This window comes from Pavona decussata, unplaced genomic scaffold (genome assembly GCF_977016875.1).
Source record: "Pavona decussata unplaced genomic scaffold, jaPavDecu1.1 SCAFFOLD_100, whole genome shotgun sequence".
In the NCBI taxonomy this organism is placed as follows: domain Eukaryota; kingdom Metazoa; phylum Cnidaria; class Anthozoa; order Scleractinia; family Agariciidae; genus Pavona; species Pavona decussata.
Genome location: NW_028145515.1, coordinates 1443935 through 1462587, shown reverse-complemented (window position 1 = coordinate 1462587; position 18653 = coordinate 1443935). Strand labels below are relative to the sequence as shown.

The 18653-nt window shown below is 39.6% G+C and overlaps 6 protein-coding genes across 12 annotated transcripts in view; 1 reads left to right on the top strand and 5 right to left on the bottom strand.

Annotated features, from left to right (window-relative positions):
* Positions 1-18653, bottom strand: part of LOC146472238 (E3 ubiquitin-protein ligase TRIM45-like) — a 212711-nt gene that overhangs the window by 42878 nt on the left and 151180 nt on the right. The window contains exon 2 of one of the 2 annotated variants that reach the window (XM_085119650.1): positions 8498-8780. The exons of the other annotated variant lie outside the window; for it this stretch is intronic. The gene's annotated coding sequence lies outside the window, so the exon portion shown is untranslated. Of the gene's footprint in view, positions 1-8497; positions 8781-18653 lie in introns of those variants that run through there. 2 annotated transcript variants of the gene reach the window in all.
* The window catches only part of LOC146472245 (E3 ubiquitin-protein ligase TRIM45-like), a 215895-nt gene that overhangs the window by 141289 nt on the left and 55953 nt on the right, over positions 1-18653 (bottom strand). For 2 of the 3 annotated variants that reach the window (XM_085119643.1, XM_085119644.1), the window contains exon 2: positions 8498-9283. The exons of the other annotated variant lie outside the window; for it this stretch is intronic. The gene's annotated coding sequence lies outside the window, so the exon portion shown is untranslated. Of the gene's footprint in view, positions 1-8497; positions 9284-18653 lie in introns of those variants that run through there. 3 annotated transcript variants of the gene reach the window in all.
* The window catches only part of LOC146472246 (E3 ubiquitin-protein ligase TRIM45-like), a 192502-nt gene that overhangs the window by 129122 nt on the left and 44727 nt on the right, over positions 1-18653 (bottom strand). The gene's annotated exons all lie outside the window — the stretch shown is intronic.
* LOC146472248 (E3 ubiquitin-protein ligase TRIM45-like) overlaps positions 1-18653 on the bottom strand; it is an 88183-nt gene that overhangs the window by 58416 nt on the left and 11114 nt on the right. The window lies entirely within an intron of this gene.
* Positions 1909-7418, top strand: LOC146472250 (cancer-related nucleoside-triphosphatase-like). Of its 3 annotated transcripts, XM_085119665.1 has the most exons (5): positions 1909-2010; positions 4248-4419; positions 5445-5541; positions 6906-7106; positions 7366-7418. In XM_085119665.1, the coding sequence occupies exons 1-3, from the start codon at positions 1965-1967 to the stop codon at positions 5506-5508; spliced, it is 282 nt and encodes a 93-aa protein (XP_084975791.1). In that variant the 5' UTR covers positions 1909-1964; the 3' UTR covers positions 5509-5541; positions 6906-7106; positions 7366-7418. The 3 variants fall into 3 exon arrangements, with proteins under 3 accessions (XP_084975791.1, XP_084975792.1, XP_084975790.1); XM_085119666.1 differs by lacking the exon at positions 5445-5541; XM_085119664.1 differs by lacking the exons at positions 5445-5541; positions 7366-7418 and having other exon boundaries at positions 4248-4426; positions 6906-7251.
* On the bottom strand, positions 8498-12022 carry LOC146472249 (E3 ubiquitin-protein ligase TRIM45-like). Its single transcript, XM_085119640.1, has one exon. It carries the CDS (start codon positions 11881-11883, stop codon positions 9493-9495), a length of 2391 nt encoding a protein of 796 aa, XP_084975766.1. The 5' UTR covers positions 11884-12022; the 3' UTR covers positions 8498-9492.

Below are 18653 nucleotides of genomic sequence, written 5' to 3'. Positions count from 1 at the left end.
TAAAAGAGTTGGTTCATGAGTCAGCTGTGCGTTCATCGAGATATGAAGCGCTTGGAAAATGTGGAGAGCACTCAAGAAGCTAGAGTTGCTCGAGGCGTAACTCTTACGCATCTTTCGTGCTCTCGATGAACACATGCTAACCCATGAACCAATTGTTAATCAACTATCAAGCGGGTGGTCAGACGGCTCGAAGAAACTCGTGATAGCCAACGATGGTTTGTCGTGAGCTTCTAGTATCAGGCACCTGCAGCTGCCAAGTGTAAACATCGCAAACATGGCATCGCCCAAGTTACAAAACTTTGCATGGATGAATTTTTGCCGCAAAGAGGGCGGCAGCCTGCTTCGTTTTCTTTCAGTTGTTGGAAGAACTTACGGAAAATGAATTCTTGAGAGTGCTAGCTGGTGGAGAAAACAGCTGACCAAAAAACTATCATCGACTATCATGCACGTGGTCAAACGGCAGAAAAAAATATCATCAACTGTCATGAAGAATTATTTTGAACATGCTCAAAATAAATCATAGTTGATGACAGTCCATCAAAGCGCACGATAGGTGGTGGTCAAACGACTGCGCAAGTTTTAATTATCGCCCACTATCATCAACTATCATCATGGACTATCATGCGCTGTTTAACCAGGGCTTAACATCCAAACGAAAACTCCCATGTAGTGCTTTCCGCCAGAAGTGCTCCCTCCCAGGAGTAAAACTGAAAAGGTCCAAACATTGCGAGAAATAATATTGTTAATGGAAATCAAGCTCAACCTTTCAAAGGGACAGCTTTTGCCACTTTTAAGCTAAATTTATTTTTATGTGGGTTTAAACTAATGTAGTTTCAAGTAACTTTATCCATCAAAAGACCTGTTGGCAGTTGCTAAATTTTCCCTCTCACATGATCACATGCAGCCAGTCTTTTTATACTGAACATACAGTATTCCTTTGCTCCTTCCCTTCAAATGTATTCATCTTAAAATTGAGAAGAATATATATAACAAATTGTCATTCCAAGCCCAAGGGACTGGGAGGGGAAGAAGATCAAAGCGTTCCTGTCTGCTATTTGCCTATCTTAAGCAAGGCAGCTATACGTCGGCTATGTCGAAGCTTACCTCAGAAAGTCCCTTGCCACATAGAGAACAAACGGTTAACCCCCATCTTCTGTGCACTTTCTAAATGTGGTGATATTGAATTACCCATTCTACGAAAAAGGATGGCGCATTCGTTGAAATAAACACTAATTTTTGACTTAAAGTTACTGTGTTCAGCCCATGTAGCAAGTTGCAATCTGTTATAGTCAACTCTCTCATAACGACCACTTCTCGTAAGCGACCACCTACCGTAAGCGACCACTTCGTAAACAACCGTTTTGTTTCTCAGTTAAATACTGTTTCAAGAGCTCTCTCGTAAGCGACCACCACTCAAATTTCTTAAGGGACCACGACCACTTCTTAGGCCAGAAATTACACATATTCTTTTGTTTTCTGTTTCCGGTAAGCGACCACACAACATAATCACGTATGATGGTTAGTAAATCATTACTCAGAAGTGACAAAAGTTCACTGATTTTTACTGACGATACCCCGGACTGATGACAGAAAATAACAGTTAACAGGCAGAGAAGATGGTTATCATTAGCACTGTAGGTAAACGAGCTTAAACGGGAATTGTTACAGTGATCTGTTCCAAAATGTTATACAAACTTTCATTAGGAGAATGAAAAGATGTGAAAAAATCAAATAAATTAGTTTCTTTTTGCCTTATTTTAGCTGCTAAGTAATATTTTTAGGTAATTAATTAATAAATCCAGTATTAGGCTTATTTTGTTGATCTGTCCCGTCAGCGACCACATCCTGTAAGCGACCACTTTGTCGTGCCCCAAGGGTGGTCGCTTACGAGAGAATTGACTGTATTTTGATTGAGCTTAGTAGCCTGGCTCTCATGTTGGCGCGGTTACCATTCCATTTCCAAAATGGCCTCTGCTGCAAAGAAACATGTTTTTTTGACGGGATCCCCAGGTAAAAAATACTTTTGTTTAAGTAATAGTTTATTATAATGATGTACCCCATATTCAGTACCCAAAACTCACACTGTTTACTTTATATTCCTAGGAAGCCAATGGTCCATAAGCCCCCAGGCTTCTATAAACATGTAGCTAGGCTTTCTTCGATATTCCCAGAGCCTTGTTTTCTTTTCAAAATATCTAACACCAATTTATTTTATTTGTTGTAAAAGTATGTCGCACACTAATTTTATGTCTTACACTATGTATATGTATGCTTGTATGTATATTTCTTTATGGTTTATAGCAAAAATAAATTGAAGAATTGAAAATTGAAAATTCAGTTTTCAGTAGATGTTTTTGAAATTCTCCTAACGCTTTGGAACGATTTCCTCAAAGCTGATCCATACACTAAAATACATGTATGCACTGCTCTCTGATCAAGTATAAGTAGGCTCTAAAGTAACAGGGTAGCCCTGCAGTAATCTCGTACCAAGATGGACACCCAGATGTTTGTCTCAAAGATCTTGCTAGAATGAGAAGATCTAGGTACGAGATAAGCCCTGCACAGGTCAGATGGCTGCACGAAATTGGTCGGAGTCAGAAAATGTGTGCACAATTTATTTCTGGGACTATCATGGCACTGAAATCTCCATACATAACAAATCTTATTTAGTCAGAGGGTCTAACAATGGGACACTCAGCTGCAGGGGAAAAATGGCAACTTTATACAATTCCAGCCAATTCTAGCAGTGCACGTGCCCAATCAATCCCCCATACCTCTGACATGGGTCAGCCCATCAGTCAACCCTGGACATTTCATCGTTCCCCTCAATACTATTGCTTGTGTCAATGATAAGTTCATCAGCAAAGAAAGGCTATAAATCAGCAAAGACTACAAATTCTTGGTTAAGGTGGCCGAATACAGTTTTTAGTGTACAGGTGTTAGAAGACGTTATTTGGAAACTATGTACTTCTGGACGCCCAAAATGGGTATGGTGTAAGACTAACTAAAAAAAAATGTATTTTCGTACGTCTTGTTGAGCTAAGTACCGTTTCCATGGCAACGCAGCGAACTAATAAACGTCCATAAATAGTAGGTTTCCTTTATTTTTAGAAAATGTACTCATTGAATTTTTTCCATTTTTTGTATCCAGAAAAACTCACAGAACACTAACACAGTTGCACTACTTTCATGTAATTTTAACAGAGAGATCTCCTGTAAATATTGATTTTGCATTTTAATGTTTTGTGAAGATAACCTCGTTAGATTTAGGTTTCTCTTTGTAGGCGAGTTACGCTTTTAGGGAACTATTTTCATGCCAAATGTCACGAAATTCTAATAAGCGGTTCCTTAGAAAACAGTTCATTTCCACGAAAACAACCAGTCACAATTTTTTGGTTAAATGCGCATGCGTGGTTTTAATTGGGTTTCATGGCAAAGATGAAAAGCATGCAAAAGGTCTCGGTGAATGACTTTTTTGCTCGGAAAGAAAAGAAAAAGAGTCCAGAAACAAGAAACTTTGTTATTTAGGATCAAAACTTAACTTTATTATCCATTTCATGTGAAATTGAGGGATCATTTTTATCAACCGCCATATATGCGTACCACAACCCTGGCGCGCGCTTAGTAGCATCACTAACAGAATCTGTAAAGCGCGCGCAAACTGTGTTCGGCCACCTTAATTAACCACATCTGAGGACATTGTCACCGCCACATTGTTAAGAAATACAAATCTAGGAGTTATCCAAGATATAATTTGACACGAATATCCTTTTATAAGAATAAAGACAAAAGAGGTAAGTCCAGGATCACAGAAATCAACATATTCAATAACTGCACTGTGGGGCATTTAATTTGACCAGGTCATTTGTCCTGATCAACATGGGGCATTGTGTTCCAGAAAATATCCATACCTCCCCCCCCCCTCCCCCACAGAAGGCTTTTTGGTTTGAGCCTCCCCACCCTTCCAGAAATTCCGGTTTAGCTCAATACTTTCCTAAAATTCTTCACTTTTGATACCCCCCCCCCCCCCCCATCCCCTCAGAATTTCCAATCACCTTCCGTTGGTGGGTGTGGATATTTTTTGGAACTGCACATTAAATTTTGCCATTTCTAATGCTTTCAAATTTGCCGAGACCCATTGTTTCTATAATGAATACCATTTTACACCCCTAGAAGGCAACCTGGAAATTTATTTCTTGTCTCTTTTTCTTTTACTTTTATTTTTTATTTTTTGGACTCTGTGCTAGGGGTTGGCAAGACAACTTTGTGCAGAAAGGTTTATGAAATTCTTAAAGACGAGGGAATCCAGACACAAGGATTCTACACTGAAGAAGTTCGTAATAGTCCCAAGGGGAATAGGTTGGGGTTTGATGTTGTCACCCTAGATGGGCAGCGTGGACCACTGGCAAGAGTAAAAGGGTATGTGGTACATGTACATCAGACAATAGTTTGAATGATAATATTACAACAGAGTCTAAGTGTTACAGTCAATCCACATCACGTGTGACCAGTATTTTTGAAATTTGAATGGAGCTTTGATTACATCGCAAACGAGATTTCAGAGTTCCTGTAGGAATTTCCCTAGTTTATTGACTGTATAAATCAATGAATAATATAATTTTTCTTTACATTATAATTAAAAAAGAATAATAATAACATTCACTCACCAGGCTGGAAATATACCATCACATTTCTCTCATATACCACACGTTCGACATTCAAATCCTAGCAGTATGCAGGATGTTTGTCCCATGAACCTAGTTTAATGGCCTTAGCTCCCACGAGTCTCCTGTAGCTCAGTGGTAGAGCATCCGAACTAGTAATCGGAAGGTCTTAGGTTCGACTCCTGATAGGAGCACTCGCATTTCTTTTTTCCGAGTATGCCTGCGTCACTTTCTGGAATAATCATCATTCTCATTCACTCACCAGGCTGGAAATATACCATCACATTTCTCTCAAGAATAATAATATTGTTTCCGGAGTATTTTATATTATTTTTTTCAGTTACAGTAATGCGCCTTTTTTGGAAAGATTTCCAGAGAAATGTTCAATTTTCCATATTTCAAACGCCAGGCAATTACAAAGAGGATATTAAATGTTCATTTCATTCTCGGAAATACTGGTCACGCATGATGTGGATTGACTGTATACGTGTGTACCTTGAGTCTCATGCCTGCATGCGGACTAAATACATCAATTTCACATATCAAGGACAATGTCTCGCGCCTGACCCACAAATCCGGAAAAGCAGTTGATTAATAACAAAAATTCAATTCAATTTTCCCCCAAAAGGGCGCTTAAATGTTGACTTTGTTTCCTAACTGTTAGTAGCCGCAGCCAGCTGTTTCATGCGACATATTTGCCATCTAAGACTGAGACGTTGCAGTTGGAGGGTGATAGCATTATTCATTTATAATAAGTCTTATTTTGTCTGTATCTTTTAGGGATTGTCAAACTGCAAGAGGGAGAGCATCTCCCTCAGTTGGTAACTACTTAGTGGATGTCTAGTCATTTCAACAGCTTGCACTTCCCACTATCAAGGTAACCTCTGAATGATCAACATTAACGGGAGTATTAACTTGTAGCTGGGAAATGACGAGGATTAAATGTAACGAATTCAAAGCATTTCCTTTATTTTTTTCTGATCATTTACAGCCTTTTAAAGGAATTTTGTCAAAGTTAGTACCACAACCTGATTAGTTCAGATTCCTCATTTGTATTTTTTTCTGAAAAAATAACTTATCATAACGACGACGGCGACGGCAACGACAATTTTGGTACATTTCTTTGCCGTCCTCTGCAATAACGTGAATAACGTGAAGTGACCACATTTAAGATTTTGTGGAAAACGTGAACGCACGACGGTGATTTTTTTATTTTCCGGGCTTTCTTAACTTGTACGCCACTCCTACAAATTTGATTCCTGGATAGTTCGCCATTTTTGTGAAAGTTGAGCGAGATGAAATAATCGTAATAAATAAAGATATATTTTCGGGTAACATTTTCGTTGCCGTTGCCGTCGTCGTTGCTTAAGCTCCCTAAAGTTAAAGCTTCTGCGTTATGACTTACCCCAAACATTTGAGCCAACCTTTATGTAGTCACTTGTGATTTTTTGAGTCTTCTTTCGACTCTTCGTTCTCCCTCGCCGGTGAAAAATATCAAGTAATCCTCCTCTGCCATTGCTAGTATTAAAGTATTAAAAATAGTAAGTGAACACGAACGTGATCGAAGCTAGCCCACGAACAGTCAACTGCAGCAAACATTAGGCGGGAAGCTGTTGTGTAGTGATTGCTTTTTTCTTTTTTTTTTTTTTTTTCATTTATTATTTCTGGGTGAACATCAGTTTCACTTCCGTTTGGAATCTCATTCTTAAAAGAATGAAAATCGAAAATTTGCTTTTCGTTTTCCAATGCCACACGAAAACATAAAAGAAAATTCAAATCCGTTTTTAATGCTATAGGGAAACGAAATTCAAAAATGAAAGTTCAAATTCCGTTTTCCAAATGTCGTAGAAAAAAAAAAGACGCAAAAAAAGGGAAAGCGGAAGTGGAAATGGAGTTCTGTTTTCCAAAGTCGTTAAAAAAAGAAAACCGAAAATAGAAGTTCGAATTCTATTTTCAATGTTGTAGGAAAACGGGAAACAAAAATGGAAGTTGATTCATTTTTCCATGCCATAGAAAAACGGTTGGCACTATTAAAAAAGGTACACGCATTGGTGACGCGAATATATTTCTTCTTGTGTTTGAAAGCGAAGCTCATCAGTTTGCCAAAAACTGCAATATCTTTCCTGCACAGTGCACGTATTAGAATCGTGTCATAGAAGAAGGCACAAAAAGTCAGGGCTGGGAGCTTTAAGTGAACTTGATTTCTAAAAATTACAAGAATTAATTATCATTACCTTACAGGATGTAGAAGGTAGTAACACAGTGGTTATAGTTGATGAAGTAGGAAAAATGGAGCTGTTTAGTCAAAGCTTTGTTAATTCAGTTCGTGAACTGCTCTCATCCTCACAAGCTACAGTGTTAGCTACTGTACCTGTTACAAAACAGAGACCCATCCCCTTTATGGATGAACTGAAAAAGCGCGAAGATGTTACACTGATTGAGGTGAGTATCAGTTATTCTTTACTAAAGTCAAAATCTTTGTCAGGTAGTATGGTAGCACATTGTGTTTAATTGTACAATATTGCAGTTGCGAGTTCTTTGAAACTTCCGAGAGTATAATTCAATTTTTTCTGTTCTCCATTTAATTATAATATAACCAGTGGAGATTTTTGTGAAAACACTGTGTTACAGAACGTGTCATTGGTACAGGATTTAACAAAAACTTGGGAAACATTTATTTTCAAACTTGCATTGTTTTCAGGTCACAAGAAATTCACGAGATAAGTTAGTTGGAGTCTAAGTTGTGTGCATGCTTGAAAACTGCATGGTGAATAAGTCATTAATGTGATAAAGGCATTAGCCCACACACACCATTCATACACTGGAAAGTAGCGGGCCAAACATCAGTTGAAGACCCCCTGGGAAATAAGTGAAAATAGGGATAAAGACAAGACCATAAACACCAGCTATTCGCTGGGCAATACCTGAACAGCCCACAGTTGAAGACTGCCAGAAAATAAGTGAATCTTGGGATAAAGCCATGGCTGTATAGTAATATAATGTACTGTACGTCTCTTGTATGAGCAAAGATGAAGATGATGATGATGATGACTACAGAAGCATTGGGTCAGTACTCATGAAACTCATGGCCGTCACATTGTGCAGTTCCAGAAAATATCCATACTCCCCCCTTGGAAGGTTTTTTGTTTTGCACTACCTTCACCCATTACATATAAATTCTAGTTTAGCTTCATACTTTGCTTCCGGAAATTTTGACATTTAAGACTCCCCTTCCCTTAGGAATTTCTGATGACCTTCCATGGAGTGGGTATGGATTATTTCTGGAACTGCACATTGTATACAATTCTTGTTTTTGGTGCTCTGAACTATTCAGTACCAAGAACTGCGAATGGTGATGGCACTTTTGTTACACGAGACGAACAACAGTTTTTCCACAACTTGATTGTCTTTAATTAATTATTTTCGGTTTGTACCGATCCACGAAATGCGCTTTACATTTCTTTGAAATAAACAACATGGATGATAGGAAAAAACCTAATCACACGCGGTCGCTAAAACCACGTACTCGGTTGCATCATCTCTATGTCATGCAATTGTCATCTCTCACACTTACTTTATATGGACGATGTATTTATGTTTTGGCACGTGCTTGGTTCACAGTTGCCAGATGATTTGGACGTGTTCAAAAGAAGAGAGGGCCAAACTGAGGATTGCCATTTTCTGGGCTTAAATATTTCCCATTTGAACAGGGAACTCAAGTGACTGGACTCATATGATTGAGATCACATGAAGGACCAAACAATATAAAGTAAATTATAAGTTTTGTTGATGAGACATTTCAAACTACAAAATAAACTCAAATCAACAAGCAATTATCATACTTTTGTTTATTAAAATTCAAAACAACTACCGAAGCTATAACAATAATGATTCACTCTTTAAAAAATAATCACTGGTTCCATTGCAATTCTACAGAATTAATTAAAATGTTCTAGTTTTAGAGGTCCTCAAACGACAATCTTTAAATAAATTGACAGTATAATATAAGTCCAATTTACAGAAACAAAACTAAGAAGCAATACTTATGAGGTAATGCATGCCAGCATAAAAAAATGCTATAAATTTAAACTATTCATTCCCAGAGCCATTTATAACCTTATTCATGAAATCCTGTTGAAACATTTGTGTACATGGTCACCTGGTTTAAGCTTATTATAAGGCCATTATAGAAGCAATAAAAAAGATTGAATACATTGTTTGTTTGATTATTTTTTTATCGATCATTGGGTAGTTTTCTCTTAAAAGGTAATTTCAACTATATATATTGAAATAAGCTAAAACTGTTACTTACAGTATGAGTATGAGTAAAATTGTTTTCCAGTCTTCTACTTTTCTTCCAATGCAAAAGCACCCAATTAAGTGACTTTTAAAAAATTACTGGTAAGAAGTTCAAAACACAAATGAACGCTTAATTAAACCTTAACTTATCTCAAGATGAAACTGATAAAACCTGACTTCATTCTCAACAAAATTCCTAATAATTTTTAATCCTATTCAACAGTAATTTTCTTCCAGAAATTTCACAACAATCAGGCATGTGTCCTGAATAATATAATTTAGTTTAAAGATTGCAATTCAACGACCAAAGACCTGCCAACCTCATTTTTTAACGCTATATGAAGGCTAAAATGAAAACATGCACTTCAAATTCATCATCACACGATTTCTATTTTTTTTAAATTTAATCTGTGATTTTTTTTACTAATTAAAGTGATTTACACTCCTGAATTACAGTACAACAGTTCTTTTAACTGACTCCCAAGACAACAAAATTATTACTTTCCTGAGTGACTGCAGATGACAGTTTTCATTCAAACATTTGAATGCGATTATTACTGCAATCTGACACAACAATTCTACCATTACTTAAAACAGCGACAGATGTTGGATGATTAAATTCTCCTAAGTGACTGCCTTTTTTTCCAAACTTGCCAACAAACTTGCCATTCAATTCAAACACTTGTATTCTATTATTATACTGATCACACACCATCAGGTGTTTGGATTTAGTCACTGCTAAACAATGGGGAGAATAAAACTCACCATCCCCTCCACCGTGCTGTCCAAATTTATATTGGTATTTACCCTCGGTTCTGAACACTTTAATACAGTGTTTACCGAACATATCTCCGTCTGACACTATGAGATATTCATCACACTGAACACAGTGGACAGGTTCACTAAAAGAGCCATGCCCACCTATCTTCCTTACAAACTTACCATCGGTTGAAAAGATCTTAATCAGTTTGTTACCTGAATCAGCAACAATAATGTTACCATTGGCATCCAATGATAAACCCAAAGGATTAGAGAGCTGACTATCAAGGCTTCCTTTCCCACCAAACATACCCATGTACTTACCCTCCCCACTGAAAATCTGGATTCTATGGTTACCTCTGTCTACTACGAAAATATTTCCGTTATTATCAAAGCATATTCCACAAGGGCACCTTAATTCTCCTTGATTGGAACCATTGCGACCGAAGGATCTTAAGTAATTCCCACCACTGTCAAAGATTTGAACCCTGTGGTTCCCACTGTCAGTTACTGCTATCTCATCCCTGTCACTCACTGCCACCCCCCAAGGACTGTTAAACATTCCTACAGACAAACCTTCCTTTCCAAAAGATAAAACAGGTTTCAACTGTAATGGTTTTACAAACATAGCCTGCGAGCAAGCTCCCCGCTCCGGTGAAAAATAGCGAGAGGCACTCGGCGAAGGAGAGTGTCCAACGCTATTTTTTCCCCGAGCGGAAAGATTCCCGGAGCTGACAGCCTGCTCGCGGGCTTTTACTAGCAAATCATAAGGACTCCCACGAACATGTTCCCCATTTACCTTAATAATAATTGAATATCTGCCTTGTTCTTTGGGAGAATAGCTGATCTTATACTGTCCATTCTTGCTATCACTGATTCGCACTTCTGTCCCGCACTCTCGCCCTCGTTGGTCTCGCATCTCCATCGTCACACGGTCACGTTTATTATAACACTGTCTTCCCTCTGCGGATTTTGTTGTCAAAGTGAATTCCGTTTCACATCCAGCAAATGTTTCATTCAGTCCTTTGCCTTCAGCTATTGATTGGCTTGCTTTAGTTTGATGCAGTATCTCCAAGACTCCAATTTCTTCGATGTTGACAGTGTCTAACAGCTTTTGATTTTGCACGAAAACGAAAACTGGAAGACTTCCAGAATCACGGACAACTGGCTCGCCTTGAACATGAATTCCCTCAAAGATTGTTTCTGGTGAGGTATTTAGTCCCACAACCTCAATGTTGTTACTTCGCATTAACAGTTTCTCAGCTTTTTCTAGTGATGATTCAATCAGTTTTATTTCATCCTCCATCTTGTTCTTTTGTGTTGTTAGACTTTCAAACAACTTCTTTGTCTGGCTTTCCACCGCTGCGAAAATATTTTGTTTCCTTGCTTCAATGACCGCGAATAAGTCATCTGCGAATTTCTGGACATTTCTTTTCAGGTCTTCTCCTTGTTGTATCAGTTTAGCGTAATCTTCATCGAGTTGCTTAACTGTGTTCTTCTTTGCTAGTAAGTTCTGTCTCTGTGTTTCCACAATATTCTTCATTTCAGTCTTTCGTCGTTCAGCTTCGTCTTCTATGTGCTCTAAAGCGTGACCAGAATGTTTTAGATTGATACACGCTTGGCAGACGGCCAGTTTACAATTCTTGCAGAAGAACCTCACTTCTTCTTTCTCGTGTCGTGGTTCTGAACAAAACGCGGGCCGCTTGAGTACATCCTCGTAGTCCTTGTCTTGGAACTCTTTCACCGCCAGAACGCGGTGATCTTTGAACAATCGTATCATGTTGTGTCCAATTAGGCACTGTTCACAATAAAACATGCAACACTGAAAGCAGTACGAAGCCTCTGAGCTTTTCTTATCGCAGTTTCCACACGTCACTTGAGTTGTGTTGCATTCTTTAATGGCCAGCACGTCAATCATGCCGTTCAGGTAAAAGCTTGTCGGAAGATCCTTGAGATCGCCGCTTCCAGGCACTTTGCAAAGGGTTTGGCACTTGGGACATTTGACTGCGTTTCCACCGCCGCTCTTCTCATACCAATGATTTAAACACTCGGAACAGAAACTGTGCAGACAGGATAGCTGTTTGGGATCCGTAAATATGCCCGAACACACTGGACAAGATACTTCTTCGCGAAGATTATAAAACAGCGTTCGGATATCCATGTTGTCTTCAACGAGCAAGGGAGGAAATCGATCGAACTCAATGGAGTCTTTTTCATGCGACCTTCTATTTTCAGCTTTTCTCGGAATTAGAGAGCAACGAGCCAATCATAAAACGCTGATCCGAGAGGTTGTTTATCGTTCTTGGTGTGAGATTTCTAGGAATCGAGCCCAGTTTTAATAACATGTCAATCTTGAAAACGACAACGATTGTTTTCTCAGAAACTTAAATGAGATTAGATTCGAACTTAACCAATCACAAAACTTAAGGTTAGGAGTGTGTTAAATGTCACTGTCTTTGACAAGTTTAACATCTACGACTGTGAAAAACATGTTGGAATGTTTGAATCAGGTGATTTCTTAGTAGAACAAGACGCTTTTCAGAGCGTTTACGTGGGATGCGTTGACTATGTTTAGCACTAGTGGCCTCATTTATTGTACGCCTCACCGATTATTTAACCTTCCCTCCCTTCGCGATTGAACTAACTGAACAGTTTTAGTCAGAAAGATTGCGTGATATTGAGTTGCGCTACTTGAAATTTTGCCGCCTAAAAATAGTTCCCGCCAGGAAAATGTCTTCAGCTGAAAGGAGCACTCTTTTTATCTGAAAAGTTCACTGCTAATCATAACTTTTTGCATACATGAAAACTTGACAACTTTCATCATGTTTTTGCTTCTCATACAAAAGTCTTTCGTTGTACCGGAGATTCTATTACAATAACGTGGCGTGACTCACGTTTTCTACTCTGGTTATGTAAATAAAAGTGTAAGATTACAATGTAAGATTACAAATTGTTTTCGTTTCATCAAAAAAAACAGAAAGAAAACAGTCAAAAAGCTTTCCTAAATGAAAACTTTTAGTAAAAATTGACAATCAAACCTTTAATCTTTTTGTGAAGTGGATTTCCAGTTGCGTTTAAGCATCAAATCGACAAAGTCATGCGATGTGTGTTTTAGCTTATCAATGATCTTTCCCCCACGTATTCTGGATGGTTCTACAACTGTCAAACAGAAGCATGATTCCTTCGCTTTGAACTCTCCAATTTCCACCGTTTTCACTGTCGAGTGCTTCTTAGAAGTTATTCTTTCGATTTACTGCTTCAAAAGGGTTAGTTTTCTTTTTGAAAACGGCACATTGGAATCTAAAACATTAAAACAATATGGCCACGCCACTAAAGTAAAGCCTTTTCAGTTCCACCGAGAGACCACTAGGACCTGAATAATCACAATAGTAATTAACTCCCGTCCGATCCCTCCTGACATACACTAAAATATTGCATTCTGATTGGACCGTTTTTGTTAAAGACAATAAGGACAATACGAGACAAAAAGATCCCCTCTAGGAGAAAACTGAATTTGATACATCTAAAACGAGTTAATAATTGAAAGATGCGCATTTGTGGATACAAACGGCCCCCATTTTTTAACGTGGGCTGCACAGGCATCCCACGTAATTACGCGATGTCTAGAGTATGTCACGTCTCGTGGCGCGTTACAGCGGTTTTGGGTGATATAAATAAGTAAGACTGAATTTTCCGTGCCAAAATTGTATTCAGGAACAATAGGTCAATACCTTGGAGATTTTCGACATACACAACTACGAAACAGTTTTAACGCATTCAGTTAAATAGTTGGACAAATTGTTGCTAAGAGATGTTGAAATACGCGTCAGGTGATAATTCTGTTGTTCGAAACAGGCGATTTGTTTCAGCCACGCGATTGAACAGTTATGTCACGCGATCTGTCTCTGACTTCCCGCGATTTAGTATTTTTGATCGGTTTACCGGACTAAATTAATAAGTCCTCGATTTTCTAGCCGACAAACAACTCGCTAAACATTTAGCGCCGCAATCCCAAGTAGTATAACGATGTGAATTTCTAAAATTTCGTAAAAATTTTCGAAGGAATATAAAATTTTGATCAAAGATTATTAAACTCCAATGAAGGAGAATAGTAGCGGTCTTGTTTTTTTAGTCAATTAGAGTTTTCAAATAGGGATAAGAAAAGCAAATGAATTTATAAAACGCGTGATTCGTTGTTGTTGCTAAGACGTAAAAATAAACAAGCAAAAATGTCTAAACTGCGACTTTGTTTATTCAAAGCGGACACTATCGACTCGTTTGACAAACATGTTTTAACATATTTTTACAGGTATAAAATTTTCTTTTCAGTAACTAGTAGGAAAATGCCTGAATCAGTTGGCAACCAGTTGATTATACAAAGATGGACTATTATCCTCAAAACTGACTGACTTCTATCACCCAGTCTAATCCGCTAATTATGAATACAAATTCTCAGCTTTCCGATTACGTGCGATTTTCTAGCCTCTAAAGGAACATTATTCTATTCATCTCAAAATGCAAAACTGTGGTTTACCTTGAAACTATAAAAAAATTTTTAACAGTTTTAATATCATTCTTAGCAACTTCGTACAGAATTTCCACACCCCTCCCTCCCCCTCCTTCGCGTAAAACTATTGAGTCTTCAATACCGAACCTCCATAAATTTAAGAGAAATCATTATAATCATTTTGTCACGAAATAGAACCACACTACTTCTTTTTGCAATTTAAGTGGGTAGTGAAGGGCACAAGGCCCAAGTTCCTTTTTTTCTTTTCTCACGGGCTGTGCAGATCACCTTTTATTCAAATATTTGAATGCGATTGTTGCCACAATCCGATACAACAATTCTGCCATTTCTAAGAATAGCTGCAGACCGCGGGCAATTAAATTCTCCTAAATTGATGCCTTCTGCTCCAAAATGTCCGAGAAACTTTCCATTCAACTCAAAGACTTGTATTCTTTGATTATTTTTATCGTACACCAGTTGAAAGAAACGCGGAAAATTAAGCTCACCATCTCCTCCCCCCTGGGTTCCAAACTTGTACTGCAAATTCCCCTCTCAATCCATCACTTTAATACAATGCTCACTGTAATCCGATACTATGAGATATTCTCCATCATTTAGAGCACACTCGGGGTGTAAGAGCATTGTGATCAGTCACTCACGAAGGGGTAACAAAGGTTTCCCCCGCGGTGACGCCTACTTCGTGAAAATCGCTCTTAAACCCCACGATCTCGGGCTAAATATTACCTCTCTTTCAAAAAGTAGTATTTTGTTCCCAAATGTACTACCAGAAATAACTTGCACAATACCTAATCTGCTATTGACAGCAATCTGGAGAGATTTTGTCGCGATTTAGGCATGGCATTTTTTATATTTTCTTGGGTCGTTTTGATGTAGAAATTCGATCGGGAAATCACTATACCAAGGAAAATTGGGCTTGCTCAACAGCGCATACTTGGAATAATAAATGTACCGCCAAATTCAAATAAGGGAATAAATTTCCTGCATTTTGATAAACAATTCGTTGGGGTTTGCATCGATTTCGGCATGGGAAAAAGAGTTCAAAAACCCTTCATTTTGTAGTCTGTTTTCTCTTCGACAACTGCGTGACAGTGACTGCGGTAGGAGATAATTTTGAAGGAGAAAATGGTGATTCAAATGCAAGTTACAGCCGGAATTGTCCTTCGTAGATACTTACGAGATCAACAAGTAGGTATTTCATTTGAAAAGTGTAAGTTATTTTGGGGCAGTCTTTCGCTAAAATGTCCCAAATGAATAATTTTCCTTATTTCTACTATTCTCGCATCTACTTAATTCATATCATTTCAAAGGAGAAAAACAAGCCGGCAAATCTGCACTCAATGCAAACGCGTTCCAAACTAAATTGTGGCATTACATTTTTGAAAAATTCAGAGCAATTACTCAGATTTAAGAGAAAAATCGCTTGTTTCCACGAGTAAAACTGCAATATCAGTCGGAATCGTCAAATTGAACCAAGGAATCTCAGAACTTTCAACGGAAAACAGTAAGAATTTGGAAAAAAAGTACATGTAAATTTTGCGCGGAATTTGAAAAATGCTCCTTTATACAAAATATAATTTTCTTTATTAACTCGGAATCTTAAAATCGTGCTACACTTGAGAAGAAGGAATTACTATTTTCCTCGGAAGCCCAAATTTTCGTCGCACAAATCAATGGTTTTACTTAATCTCAAGATTTTCCTGAGTATCGAAACTACCAAACAATGCAGATTTTTTCCAAATTTTGGAACCCCCTAAAATCGGCATTCAGTCACGTTTCCGAATTTCGGAGCCCTTAACAACCCACAGGCGTTTCCGAATTTCGGAGCCCCTAACAACCCAGATACGTTTCCGAATTTCGGAGCCCCTAACAACCCAGATACGTTTCAGAATTTCGGAGCCCCTAACAACCCACAGAATTTTCCGAATTTCGGAGCCACTAACAACCCACAGGCGTTTCCGAATTTCGGAGTCCCTAACAAACCATAGACGTTTCCGAATTTCGGAACCCCTAACAAACCACGGACGTTTCCGAATTTCGGAGGCCCTAACAACCCATAGACGTTTCCGAATTTCGGAGCCCCTAACAACCCATAGATGATTCCGAATTTCGGAGCCCCAAACAACCCACAGACGTTTCCGAATTTCGGAGCCTCTAACAACCCACAGACGTTTCCGAATTTCGGAGCCCCTAACAAACCATAGACGTTTCCGAATTTCGGAGCCCCTAACAACCCATAGATGATTCCGAATTTCGGAGCCCCAAACAACCCACAGACGTTTCCGAATTTCGGAGCCTCTAACAACCCACAGACGTTTCCGAATTTCGGAGCCTCTAACAACCCACAGACGTTTCCGAATTTCGGAGTCCCTAACAAACCACGGACGTTTCCGAATTTCGGAGCCCCTAGCAAACCATAGACGTTTCCGAATTTCGGAGCCCCTAACAAACCACGGACGTTTCCGAATTTCGGAGCCCCTAACAACCCATAGACGTTTCCGAATTTCGGAGCCCCTAACAACCCATAGATGATTCCGAATTTCGGAGCCCCTAAAAACCCACAGACGTTTCCGAATTTCGGAGCCTCTAACAACCCATAGATGATTCCGAATTTCGGAGACCCTAACAACCCATAGATGATTCCGAATTTCGGAGCCCCTAACAACCCATAGATGATTCCGAATTTCGAAGCCCCTAACAACCCACAGACGTTTCCGAATTTCGGAGCCCCTAACAACCCACAGACGTTTCCGAATTTCGAAGCCCCTAACAACCCACAGACGTTTCCGAATTTCGGACGCCCTAACAAAACACAGACGTTTCCGAATTTCGGAGCCCCTAACAAACCACAGACGTTTCCGAATTTCGAAGCCCCTAACAAACCACGGACGTTTCCGAATTTCGGAGCCTCTAACAACCCACAGACGTTTCCGAATTTCGAAGCCCCTAACAACCCACAGACGTTTCCGAATTTCGAATTCCCTAACAACCCACAGACGTTTCCGAATTTCGGAGGCCCTAACAAAACACAGACGTTTCCGAATTTCGAAGCCCCTAACAACCCACAGACGTTTCCGAATTTCGAAGCCCCTGACAACCCACAGACGTTTCCGAACTTCGGAGCCCCTAACAAAACAAAGACGTTTCCGAATTTCGGAGGCCCTAACAAAACACGGACGTTTCCGAATTTCGGAGCCCCTAACAAAACACAGACGTTTCCGAATTTCGGAGGCCCTAACAAAACACAGACGTTTCCGAATTTCGAAGCCCCTAACAACCCACAGATGTTTCCGAATTTCGGAGCCCCTAACAACCCACAGACGTTTTCGAATTTCGGAGTCCCTAACAAACCACGGACGTTTCCGAATTTCGGAGCCCCTAACAAACCATAGACGTTTCCGAATTTCGGAGCCCCTAACAACCCATAGATGATTCCGAATTTCGGAGCCCCTAACAACCCACAGACGTTTCCGAATTTCGGAGCCTCTAACAACCCACAGACGTTTCCGAATTTCGGAGCCTCTAACAACCCACAGACGTTTCCGAATTTTGGAGTCCCTAACAAACCACGGACGTTTCCGAATTTCGGAGCCCCTAAAAACCCACAGACGTTTCCGAATTTCGGAGCCTCTAACAACCCATAGATGATTCCGAATTTCGGAGCCCCTAACAACCCATAGATGATTCCGAATTTCGGAGGCCCTAACAACCCACAGACGTTTCCGAATTTCGAATTCCCTAACAACCCACAGTTCGGAGGCCCTAACAAAACACAGACGTTTCCGAATTTCGAAGCCCCTAACAACCCACAGACGTTTCCGAATTTCGAAGCCCCTGACAACCCACAGACGTTTCCGAACTTCGGAGGCCCTAACAAAACACAGACGTTTCCGAATTTCGAAGCCCCTAACAACCCACAGACGTTTCCGAATTTCGAAGCCCCTGACAACCCACAGACGTTTCCGAACTTCGGAGGCCCTAACAAAACACAGACGTTTCCGAATTTCGAAACCCCTAACAACCCACAGATGTTTCCGATTTTCGGAGCCCCTAACAACCCACAGACGTTTTCGAATTTCGGAGTCCCTAACAAACCACGGACGTTTCCGAATTTCGGAGCCCCTAACAAACCATAGACGTTTCCGAATTTCGGAGCCCCTAACAAACCACGGACGTTTCCGAATTTTGGAGCCCCTAACAACCCATAGATGATTCCGAATATCGGAGCTCCTAACAACCCACAGACGTTTCCGAATTTCGGAGCCCCTAACGACCCACAGACGTTTCCGAATTTCGAAGCCCCTAACAACCCACAGACGTTTCCGAATTTTGAAGCCCCTAACAACCCACAGACGTTTCCGAATTTCGGAGGCCCTAACAAAACACAGACGTTTCCGAATTTCGGA